Source organism: Euprymna scolopes, chromosome 15, assembly GCF_053919585.1.
Source record: "Euprymna scolopes isolate OS-2025 chromosome 15, ASM5391958v1, whole genome shotgun sequence".
In the NCBI taxonomy this organism is placed as follows: domain Eukaryota; kingdom Metazoa; phylum Mollusca; class Cephalopoda; order Sepiida; family Sepiolidae; genus Euprymna; species Euprymna scolopes.
The window spans coordinates 129,557,486-129,571,420 of NC_136496.1; the positions used below are offsets into that span (position 1 = coordinate 129,557,486).

The window sequence follows — 13,935 nt, forward strand, 5'->3', positions numbered from 1 at the left end:
TGCCCCAGCATGCTAATATGATACTACACACACACACACACACATATATATATATATATATATTTTATTCATGAAAATATTTATTCTTGGTGCGACCAGATCACGCTGTCTGAAGATACTGATTTAAAATTCACCCAACATTTATGTTATTGCGTTTTTTTTTCTTTTCCTTTTACTTAACTCAATCATGTCCCATAATGTCAAAAACAAACACAACAATTTTCATCTACAAAACAACCAAACCAAACACCATGAGTAAATATTTTTAGACATAAAGAACTTGTGTGTTTAATATTACACAGAAATTTGATGCCATGTAACATACTAGTAGCTTTATTTGAACCCCTACGTGTAGAATATAAAAATAACATTGCATGTTAAATTTTACACTGAAATCTGATTGTGTGTTGCATTCTTATAGATTTTATCGCCAAAATCGGGTAAACGTTTTTAGAATTTGCTTTTCTCATATTTAAAATTTCAATTGTCAGTGTCTTTTACATTGCTATTAAAATATGGAATCGATATATATATATATATTTTTTTTTTGTTTTCAGAAAATAAAAGTAGAACTTGACACACGATTAAATTACCTATATTCCTTAATCAAATTGCGAGAATCAAAATACGGAAATGTTGGCACTTTACTTCCTGAAAATATTGTATTGAAGTTGGAGAGCCTGAAGACAATGCAGAAAAACTTGCAGAAGTTGATGGCTGAGCAAGAAACTATGTTGCAGCACATCGGCAAGGATCGGCAGGCATACAAACAATTGATGGATGAAATCACGGCTTGGCTGATCGAGGCAGATCTCAAATTGAAAACAAGAATAAAAGACGTTGGTGAAGACATCCCGAAACACAAGGTGAGAATCATGTGTGGGGGACTGGGGGTTCCTTGTGCAGTTTATATTGTATGGCTGGATCCCCTCTTTGTAGACCGCGTATAGGATCCGGTTACTGGAATAGGCTGTGTGTTTCATAAGGTGGATAGTTGGAGGTCGTCGTTGCTAGGGCCGTATAATAAAAACAATCAGCAATGAAAAGCGTGTTTTACTATTACATTTAAGAAGACGTTAAAACAGAATAACGTTAAGAAGGATAACGTAAGATTCGAGTTACATATATACATACAAGATGTTTTATTTAACTTGAGAGGGTGAGAACACTGAGAGAGTGTTTCGTGTACACGCGTGTATGTGAATGTATATATAATGCATGAGCTTAATTGTTGTTGTAAGTATGAGCTCACGACACGCACATGTATGAAGTTGGAATGTTCGTTGAAGTGTGTGCGTGCGTGTATAAATACGAGAGTTCATAGTATACGTTGAAAGTTCCTTGTGCGTGTAAGATTTACCTTAAGGTAACGCCCTGTCGAGGCGTGGACGTGATACAGGTGCCACTCACATTCGAGGTTCGAATCGAAGGAAAACACTTGTTGTCAGCGCCATGTCTCGAGTGGAAAGAAAGAGAGAGAGAGAACGGAGGAGAAAATGGAGAGCGCCACCTGGTGGGCAAAGCGGAGGTTACCACAAGGGCGACAACCGATGCGTTGTTTAAAAGTTGTATGCATGGATGTGTGTGCGGTTTGCTTAAATGCATGTTAGATTAAAAAGGCATGTTCCTATGCATGTTCCACTCTGTAATAAAGAGTAATGTGTATTTGTACATATATCAGAACTGTTACACAAATTGGGAGAATGCAGAAATACCCAACAAGTAAGAGCAAGTCAGAAACTCCCTCCTTACCTTCACCCTATTTTGATAATACGTTTTATTCAGTTTTCATATCTGTTTTCTATATCGATTCCTATGTTTTTTTGTGTTTCTTTTGTATATCTTCATTATCTTCTGGGAGGAGATGGCGGTGGTCCAGTGGTTAACGATACAGACTGTCCAAGATCAAGTCCTGTTCATTCCACAAAAATCACTTTCACTTAGGATGTTGGCAACCTTCACATGGTCCCTTACATAATCTCCAATGTTTTTCTAGAAAAAAATTCAGACTAGAAAAATATCGGGGAAACCAATGCACTCAATAGAATATTCGGATTCATATGGTGATGATGGTGATGATGAGCTTCTACACACTTGTATTTCCTTAAAACATCCGGGTTATTTTCTTTAATGTTTAGCTTTTCCTCCCAACCTCATTTCTCAATAATCCAACTGAAAATTAATTTTATATAAGCACTAGTAGTTCAGCCCGGCTTTGTTCGGGCCCTATGTACTGTTAATAACTTGCCCTACGTGTGAATACACTTTATGCAAGATTTCAAATGCTTAGACCAAAATTTGTCTGGGTAATTTCGTAGAGACTGCAGAGGTAAAGTTTTTTTAAACTTTGACCCCAATTTTGACCCCTTAACAGTTATTGTTTTGGTCTCAAGTGAAATTAAAAGTAACTTGCATCTAAAATTTAAAGTGTTTAGACCCAAACTTGGCGAAGGAATTTGGTAGAGCCAGCAAAGGTCAACTCTTTCAAATCTGACCTCTTGGCAGCGAAATTTTCGCTCCAAAACTGATTAAAAAACTTGCTGCATATTTGAATACCTTTTACGTAAAATTTCAAATGTTTTGACTAAAAATTGGCTGAATAGTTTGCTAGAGATCGCAAAGGTCAAATCTTTTGAACTTTGACCCCTTGGCAGCCAACTTCTCAGCCAAAAACCGATTAAAAACCTTGCTCTATGTTTGAATACCCTTTATGTAAAATTTCCAATGTTTAGACCAAAAATTGGCTGAGTAATTTTGGTAGAAATTGCAGAGGTCATTTTTTTTTAAACTTTGATCCCAATTATGACTCCTTAACAGTTATTGTTTTGGACTTAAATAGAATTATAACGTTAGATCCATGTCCAAGTAACCTATATCTAAAATTTCAAGTGTTTAGACTCAAAATTGGCGGAGGAGTTTGGTAGAGTTTTCAAAAGTCAAATCGTTGAACTTTGACTCTTTAAGAGCGAAATTTCTGGTGGAAACCCGATTAAAAAGATTTTTCCAAATATCAATACCTTGTATGTCAAATTTGGAGTCTGTAGACCGAAAATTGATAGTTATTTGGTAGAGAAATGTACACACACACACGCAGATATTTTCAATTTTAGATTATAGATAATTTTAGATATATAGATAACCGAAAATACCGCCAACGAAAGACCCAACAGCCACAAATATTCCTTTACTGATATTGTAAAAGCAAAAGTTCACTTGACCCACATTTTTGGGACGTAACCTAACATTATTTGAAAATTAACTCATGCTATTATAATAACGTCTCCAATACAGAATATTAGTGAAGAAATTGTTTTTATTTCTGCCTACAGAGAAATCTTTCTAGACTGAGGAAATTTTTAAAATTTTATTTGAAGAGCGTGATTTTCCATGAATAATATCGAATATAGCGTTTCAAAAATCGAAATTAAAGAAACGAAACGTCAGTAATAATCAATGTTTTTTTTTTTTTGTCTTTGCTTATAATTCTGTGTGTTCTTCGAAAATACATTACAAATATTTTATATTGAAAATGTGGTTTTAAGAACATATCTGATGCAGAATATTGCCGAATGAATTTTCGACTCCAGAAAAATCCTTATAGCCTGAAGCAATTTTGTTTGGAGAGTGGGATTTTCCACAAGATTTTAAAATAGTTTTTAAATAATTTATTTTAGTAGAAAACAACAACGAAAAAAAAAAAAAAAAAAAAATATTTAGTTGTATTTCACTGCAAGAACTTTGACATCAGGGTCGGAAAGTGGGATTGAGAAGTTAGCGCCCCCGAGTAGGGGCACTCTGACCTGCAATAAGTGCCTGGGCAGCTTCGTCGGTAAGGACGCCTCAGGAGATTAGTAATAAACTACCCCCTTCTCAAAGAGAAAGGTAGGCCTGGGAAGATGGACTTCCTAGAACTGCACAGAAATATGAAAAACACCTCAAAATCAACAAGGACCGAATCATTACAGGAATGGCTTTATCTCTGTTGATTTAGGGAGCTCAGGATAAAAATCCCTAAATGAAAAATCGCAGAAATAATCAATGTTTATTTGTCATTGAAAAAATGCTTTATGTGGAAGCAGATTTGCGATTATCTGTTCGTAAATGTATAATTCACTAATCCACAATGTGTTTAGAGCAACAGGCATTCAGGATGACGAGGAAATATTCTATTAATCCGTGGAAGGGATCGTGATATAGATTTAAAAGCTACTGTATTATGGAAACAGTATTAAGAAGGACAAAATGGAATAATTAAGGTCATTTAACCAAAATTTCCCTATTAAGAAATGACTCAATGTTTCGAGTGGAGTAGATATTAAAAGTAGAATGAAAATGGCAGTCATTTTCTTTTTTCAAAGATTTATGTGGGAGAATCAGTTAATCCAGAGAAAATAAAATAAATATTGAAACAAGACCAAATGCATAATTTGTGGAAACATGACTTAGCCTGATGCCAGAACAGATTAGCATATGAAGGTTTTCGTTCTTAACTTATAAATTCTGAGTGTAAAATTCGATTTTATTTACATATTTTTGCAAAATATGTTTTGTATACGAAACCTTTTTGCTTAAAAGCTCAATGTTTGTCAAACATAACAACAGAGCACATATAAAAGAATAACAACAAAGTTTCGTTCCAAGTTTCGAATATTTATTTTTCGTGCAAAACAGTTCCTCCAGCATGTTAAGATTTTGGTACATTATTTTTACAGATCTGTTTTCTTATGCAGAAATAATCGGTTATTATTATGTCAACATGTATGAGGGATTAGCCTAATTGAATGTTGGAACAGATTATCACATAGAAGGTTTTGGTTCTTAAACTATAATGTCTGAATGTAAAAATCGATTTTACTTTATTATATATATATATATATATATATATATATATATATATATATATATATATATATATATATATACTAGCAAAAGTACCCGTCGTTGACTGGGTTAAAAAACAGCCTACAGAAAATGGACTCTAATTTATGAAAGTATGATAGGTTATGAAAAGGAATGGTTGTAAATTTGGGTTGAATTTGGGGGTATCAAAACCAAAGCAAAATATGATGAAAGTAAAAATAAAATAGATAGACCCCATAATTCATTATACCATACCTGTTCACACTGAAACACTTATCACAATATTCTGTGGATTTATATTAAAAAACCTTGTTAAACTTTGTGACATATTTCCATTCTATGGAGGTCAGGCGCGAACGAACACCCCATAATTTGATTATACCATATTTCTTCAAACTGAAACATAATTATCAAAGTATACTTACGCAGATAGATATGAAGTCTTTATTAAAGTCTGTGCCTATTTCCATTCTATGGAGGCCAGGCGCGAACGCAGGCCCCATAATTATACCATCTCTATCAAAGTTAAAACATACTTATCAAAGTATTATGATGTACATCTATATCAAAAACACTTGTAAACGTTTTTTTTAATTTTTTAATTTTTTATTTCCATACTTTGTGGACCAGGCGCGAACGCAGACCCCACAATTTTAATGAACCACCGTTCTGCCAGATAAAACCTACCCATTCCTGTGTCTCGATACATCTTCTATCATTATATGTAATCAGTTTTTTAAAATAGTTAACCATATAGGAGCCTATTCGTGACCAGACACACACACACACACATTCAGCTTTATGTTATATATATATATATATATATATATATATATATATATATATATATATATATATATATATAATTCCTGTCTGATCACAAATTCCTAAGATTTTAAGATAAACCTCATAACTATATATATTTTGCAATTACATTACTCAGGATATTTGAATAAGTATATTTACTTTTCTCCACTGCTTATAACATTGTCATGGGGTCAGTGTTCATGTAGAAACAGTCATCTCTTTATCCATCAAGGTATTTTGAAAAAATCTGAATGCATACTCTAGACTAGGTTTTATGAAACGCACAAAATGAGTTATAAAACAACAAAAAATCCTGTTTTCTTTTTGTCACTAGAAATATTTCTTAGTCACAAACTCTTTTGTTATCTGTCTTTTTTGCTTTTAATTGTACATCGTCTCTTTCAGGAACTTCTGGTTGAATTTGATTCCCTGAAAAGCAAACTAGCTAATGTTCGAACGGTTGGGGAGCAGCTTATTCATAGCAGTCCTGATAGCATCGAAAGGCAAAAAGTTCAGCATGCCCTTGCCTCGCTAAACAAACGTCATGCAGCTTTACAAGCATCTGTCTCAATCAAGACGCAGCAACTTGAGGAGACACAGGTGCTACTCAAGCATTTTAATGAGGATGCCGACAGTTTAGAACGTTGGCTTGATCAGGCTGAGGAGAAGACACGTGATGAAATCGATTGGAATGATTTAAATGCCATCAAACAGCAGTTCCATGTCTACAAGGTAAGAAAAATAACTCAACCTTAAGTGTTCTTAGTTTGTGTTGATATTACATAAAAACAACATGAACATATTACATAAAACGATATTAATATATTACATAAAAACAACATGAACATATTACATAAAACGATATGAACATATTACATAAAACGATATGAACATATTACATAAAACGACATGAACATATTACGTAAAAACGATATGAACATATTACATAAAACGACATGAACATATTACATGAAACGACATGAACATATTACATAAAACGACATGAACATATTACATAAAACGACATGAACATATTACATGAAACGACATGAACATATTACATAAAACGACATGAACATATTACATAAAACGACATGAACATATTACATAAAACGACATGAACATATTACATTAAACGACATGAACATATTACATAAAACGACATGAACATATTACATAAAACGACATGAACATATTACATAAAACGACATGAACATATTACATAAAACGACATGAACATATTACATTAAACGACATGAACATATTACATTAAACGACATGAACATATTACATTAAACGATATGAACATATCACATTAAACGATATGAACATATTACATAAAACGACATGAACATATTAGATAAAACGACATGAACATATTACATAAAACGACATGAACATATTACATTAAACGACATGAACATATTACATTAAACGACATGAACATATTACATAAAACGACATGAACATATTAGATAAAACGACATGAACATATTACATTAAACGATATGAACATATTACATTAAACGACATGAACATATTACATAAAACGACATGAACATATTACATTAAACGACATGAACATATTACATAAAACGACATGAACATATTACATAAAACGACATGAACATATTACATTAAACGGCATGAACATATTACATTAAACGACATGAACATATTACATAAAACGACATGAACATATTAGATAAAACGACATGAACATATTACATAAAACGATATGAACATATTACATAAAACGACATGAACATATTACATTAAACGACATGAACATATTACATTAAACGATATGAACATATTACATTAAACGACATGAACATATTACATTAAACGACATGAACATATTACATTAAACGATATGAACATATTACATAAAACGACATGAACATATTACATAAAACGACATGAACATATTACATTAAACGGCATGAACATATTACATTAAACGACATGAACATATTACATTAAACGACATGAACATATTACATTAAACGATATGAACATATTACATAAAACGACATGAACATATTACATTAAACGACATGAACATATTACATTAAACGGCATGAACATATTACATTAAACGACATGAACATATTACATAAAACGACATGAACATATTAGATAAAACGACATGAACATATTACATAAAACGATATGAACATATTACATAAAACGACATGAACATATTACATTAAACGACATGAACATATTACATTAAACGACATGAACATATTACATTAAACGATATGAACATATCACATTAAACGATATGAACATATTACATAAAACGACATGAACATATTAGATAAAACGACATGAACATATTACATAAAACGACATGAACATATTACATTAAACGACATGAACATATTACATTAAACGACATGAACATATTACATAAAACGACATGAACATATTAGATAAAACGACATGAACATATTACATTAAACGATATGAACATATTACATAAAACGACATGAACATATTACATTAAACGGCATGAACATATTACATAAAACGACATGAACATATTACATTAAACGACATGAACATATTACATTAAACGATATGAACATATTACATAAAACGACATGAACATATTACATAAAACGACATGAACATATTACATTAAACGGCATGAACATATTACATTAAACGACATGAACATATTACATAAAACGACATGAACATATTAGATAAAACGACATGAACATATTACATAAAACGATATGAACATATTACATAAAACGACATGAACATATTACATTAAACGACATGAACATATTACATTAAACGACATGAACATATTACATTAAACGATATGAACATATCACATTAAACGATATGAACATATTACATAAAACGACATGAACATATTAGATAAAACGACATGAACATATTACATAAAACGACATGAACATATTACATTAAACGACATGAACATATTACATTAAACGACATGAACATATTACATAAAACGACATGAACATATTAGATAAAACGACATGAACATATTACATTAAACGATATGAACATATTACATTAAACGACATGAACATATTACATAAAACGACATGAACATATTACATTAAACGACATGAACATATTACATTAAACGACATGAACATATTACATTAAACGACATGAACATATTACATTAAACGACATGAACATATTACATTAAACGACATGAACATATTACATAAAACGACATGAACATATTAGATAAAACGACATGAACATATTACATAAAACGACATGAACATATTACATTAAACGACATGAACATATTACATTAAACGACATGAACATATTACATTAAACGACATGAACATATTACATAAAACGACATGAACATATTACATAAAACGACATGAACATATTACATAAAACGACATGAACATATTACATAAAACGACATGAACATATTACATTAAACGGCATGAACATATTACATTAAACGACATGAACATATTACATTAAACGACATGAACATATTACATTAAACGACATGAACATATTACATAAAACGACATGAACATATTACATAAAACGACATGAACATATTACATAAAACGACATGAACATATTACATTAAACGACATGAACATATTACATTAAACGACATGAACATATTACATTAAACGATATGAACATATCACATTAAACGACATGAACATATTACATTAAACGACATGAACATATTACATTAAACGATATGAACATATTACATTAAACGATATGAACATATTACATTAAACGACATGAACATATTACATAAAACGACATGAACATATTACATTAAACGACATGAACATATCACATTAAACGGTATGAACATATCACATAAAGAATATGAACATATTACATAAAACGACATGAACATATTACATAAAACGACATGAACATATTACATTAAACGATATGAACATATTACATTAAACGACATGAACATATTACATTAAACGACATGAACATATTACATTAAACGACATGAACATATTACATTAAACGACATGAACATATTACATTAAACGATATGAACATATTACATTAAACGATATGAACATATTACATTAAACGACATGAACATATTACATTAAACGACATGAACATATTACATTAAACGACATGAACATATTACATAAAACGACATGAACATATTACATTAAACGACATGAACATATTACATTAAACGACATGAACATATTACATTAAACGATATGAACATATCACATTAAACGGTATGAACATATTACATTAAACGACATGAACATATTACATTAAACGATATGAACATATCACATTAAACGACATGAACATATTACATTAAACGACATGAACATATCACATTAAACGGTATGAACATATCACATAAAGAATATGAACATATTACATAAAGAATATGAACATATTACATAAAACAATATGAACATATTACATAAAAACAATATGAACACATTACATAAAACAATATGAACACATTACATAAAAACAATATGAACACATTACATAAAAACAATATGAACACATTACATAAAAACAATATGAACACATTACATAAAAACAATATGAACACATTACATGCTATATTGTTGGTATAGACTGCTTCATACCCTGCAAGAAATTCTAGCAAAAGCCCAACAGCCAGCCATGGTTCACCCCAGAATGTGCTGCTGCCATTGCCCACAGAAATCAATATTTCCATTGCTTCCAATGTAATAGATGTTGTCAAACCAAAGTCATCTTTAGCACTGCCATCAACCATTGTAAAAGAGTACTAAAGACTGCAAGATATTTGTATGCTCAGTATGTCAAGTTTAAAGCTGCTTTGTTCCCACCATTTTTGGCAAATAACAAACAAGAACTTTGCAGAAAATCCTACCCTTTGCAATCAGCCCCCCCCCCCCCGTAATTCATCCTATGACTGAAAATGCACTATGTGACATATAAATATCTGTATGTGATGTTGCTAAACTTACCAAAAACCTTGATTCCAGCAAAACAACTGGGCTCGATGGTATTCCAATCGTAGTCTTCAAAAAACTTCAACCAGAACTAGCTCCCATACTTACAAAGCTGTTTAAACGTTGCCTTAAGGAGAAATGCTTCCCAACACCCGGGAAAACTTCATCAGTCTGCCCCGTATTTAACAATTCTGGAGATCAGTCATCTCCCACTCAGTACAGACCAATCAGTTCCCTGGGCATCATGAGTAAGTTGCTGGAATTTGTGATAAACAGAAGTGGTCAACCACCTCAGCAAAAATGACCTGTTCAGTGACATGCAATATGCTTTCTATTCTTCGATATCTAGAGCTTTACTAACTGCAATATCATGCAGGATTATTGAATCACTCGACAGGGACTTCGTTTTTAGAGCAATAGCTCTTGACATATCAAAGGCTTTTGATAGAGTATGGCATAAAAGTCTACTTCACAAGATCGCCAGCTATGGAATAGCTGAAAATGTCCTCTCAATTATTAAATCCTTTCTCTCTGACAGGCTTATAAAAGTAGTCATTGATGGGCAGAAATCAGAAACTCATAATATTAACGCTGGCATCCCTCAAAGTTCCATCCTGGGCCCAACTCTCTTCCTGATCTTCATCAATGATCTCCCAAATCACATGTTTAGATTATTCGTAGACATTTCTGTAGACGACACCACAATCTTTTGCAACACTTCAAAGGTAAGCAATAGCCAAGATCTTTCTGATTCTCTCTCTTCTGATCTTGAGAACGTGGTGCAATAGGGAAAAAGGTGGTTGGTTAATTTTAAGGCAGCTAAAATCAATCATTATAGCGCTCTAGTAGATATCTCACTGCCGATGCAATCCTCTATCTGTATAAGAGCCAGGTACACCCTAAAATGGATTCCTGTTGCCACATCTCGGCAGGAGCTGCTTTGTACACACTATCCAGCCTTGATAGAGTTCAAAACCGGTTTCAAAACCTAATAGGTGATGCCCTTTTCTCTTCATTGCCACCTCTTTCCAACAGAAAAGTCGTTGCAAGCCGGTCTCTGCTCTATCATTGTTTTCATGGCAACTCATCTAGTTCCAATCTTACCGGACTTTCACAAAAAATACTTTACTAGCTACAACCACTATCAACAATTTCCCCAACTCTCTACCTGTGACTAAACTTAAATACAGATTCCAGGAACAATGTTTATTTTTTAGAATTGCCCATCTGTAGAACACTCTTCCACTAGCTTGCTTCCCGGACAACTACAATATCGTAGCCTTCAAGTCCAATATAAACAAGTTCTTGTTGAACCGTCCCCTTATAAAATCAAATTCTACCCAATCTACACCATTAACGATTAATACATTATTGTTGCGTAGAGGGTACATATTGGGGCACATATATAACGGGTACATTTATGATGAAGGTAACGATTCTGAGGATGAGGGAGACATTTATACAGTTCTGTGATTCTTGGGGGTTTCGTTTTATCTACGGACTGAGTAATGTATGTGTAACGAAAAAGTGTAAAGAAAAATTAAAGATGGCGCCCGACTCTCTCTTTAACACGGTAAGATATCCTCAACACGGCACAAGAAGCAACAGCCACACGATTCCCCAGCCAACTCAATCGTCACTGCCCACGTCTTTCCCCTCACCCGCTTTTATCGTCGTTCTAGGCCGGCTAAATTTGCATATTCCGAGAATTCGTGTGACTTTGCGAGACATCATACTTTACAAAAGACGGCGGTCGCCATCTTGGTCCTTCTTTTCTATTTTTGGTCGGTAACGCCGAGCTGGTCTCGAGGTAAGTCTTTTTCCCCTCATCCGTCTCTCCCACGTACCCACACAACACGCAAACACGCGGGCGCTTATCTCCTGGATGCATGTTACACTCCCCCCTGATCTGACGATCACATAGAGAGCACTGGGGGGGGGCCTTTTAGTGCGTGTGCTTCTGCGAAGAGGTACATTCACTGTTTCAGATTCGGGCTCTGGATCCGCCTCATCAGATGAAGTATCGCTATCAGTCTCTGGAAGGGGCTCACTGAATCCGTGCATCGGCAGCTCATCGCTAGACGCTTCACTGCTTTCTTCTGTAGTTGTATGACGCACCTCGGTAGCTGGGCGAAGATCTCGCACATGTCGTGGGGTTCCATCGACCAAAACAGACTGCTGGCTAATCACTCCAGATATGTGTCCTCGCTTAAACTTGTCGGTGCACCGATTTCCTGGAGGCCGCACCCACACTGGATCTCCCGCTTCATACCTGTTATATGTTCCCTTGTCAGTTGGCTGCGCAGTGTTGATTCCCTTCACTCCGACTCGGTACGTGTAAATAGCATTCGCAGGTGCGGTTGAAGGGGACGTCCCGTCCTTTGGCGTAATGTTGTACCAATATGTTGCTTCCGCAATAGTACATCGCTTCCTGGCAGCAATTCTCTTGATGCTGCGATGGCTTCTTTCAGCAATGCCATTTCCTGACGGCACATGCGCACATCGCAACCGTAGTCGGACGCCCCACTCATCTAACAACTGCCGGACTTGCTGGCTACAAAACGCTGCATCATTGTCAGTCAGGAGCTCTTCCGGCGCACCTCGCTCAAAAAAAATGGATGATAGGTGGCGAACAACATTTGCTGAATCCTGTCTGGTCATCTGCCGCCACACCGCAAATCTCGTAGGCCCGCAATCAATGAGAGTTAGAAAGGGCTTGCCACTGTAATGGGTAATATCCATGGCCAGCCGCTGCCACACACTCTCAACTTCCAAGCGACCCTTCTGCCATCGCTCTGGTGCAGGATCAATAGACTGGCAAGCCTCACAATTTCTGACGATCTGTCTGACATCCATCTTGGTCACTGCTGAGTATGCACGCCTCACAAAATAAAGGGTCCTCTTGATACCCGGATGTCCGCTCTGTGCATGAATTTTTTGTATTTGACATGGGTCGATTGCAACTGCACAAGATCGAGCAGTAATCTCCATTCCCATCTTCGCGGCTTCATACCATTTGTGAGGTACACGGGTCAGTTGGTCAGCACGATTACAATGTGATGGCACCAGAGTGACGCTCAGTGATAGCCCATACTCAGATACCAGGTTTTTTAGCGTGTCTAGCCTTCTTCATATTAACATTTCGCTTGCTGCCTTGGTACGTATTCGTGTCCGTCCTGAAAGTGTGTCAGACACCCAGTGGTAGACACAGAGAGAATCTGTGTACAAGGTCAACTTCTTAGACTGCCACTGCAGGGCCAGATTTACCCCCTTTACAACA

At 34.5% G+C, this 13,935-nt stretch overlaps 1 protein-coding gene across 3 annotated transcripts in view; it reads left to right on the top strand.

Moving 5' to 3' along the window:
* The window catches only part of LOC145294135 (nesprin-1-like), a 1,091,614-nt gene that overhangs the window by 810,017 nt on the left and 267,662 nt on the right, over positions 1–13,935 (top strand). For all 3 annotated transcript variants that reach the window (XM_080141241.1, XM_080141242.1, XM_080141243.1), the window contains 2 exons: positions 558–866; positions 6,073–6,399. In XM_080141241.1, the coding sequence (XP_079997367.1) occupies positions 558–866; positions 6,073–6,399 (636 nt within the window). The remainder of the gene's footprint in view (positions 1–557; positions 867–6,072; positions 6,400–13,935) is intronic.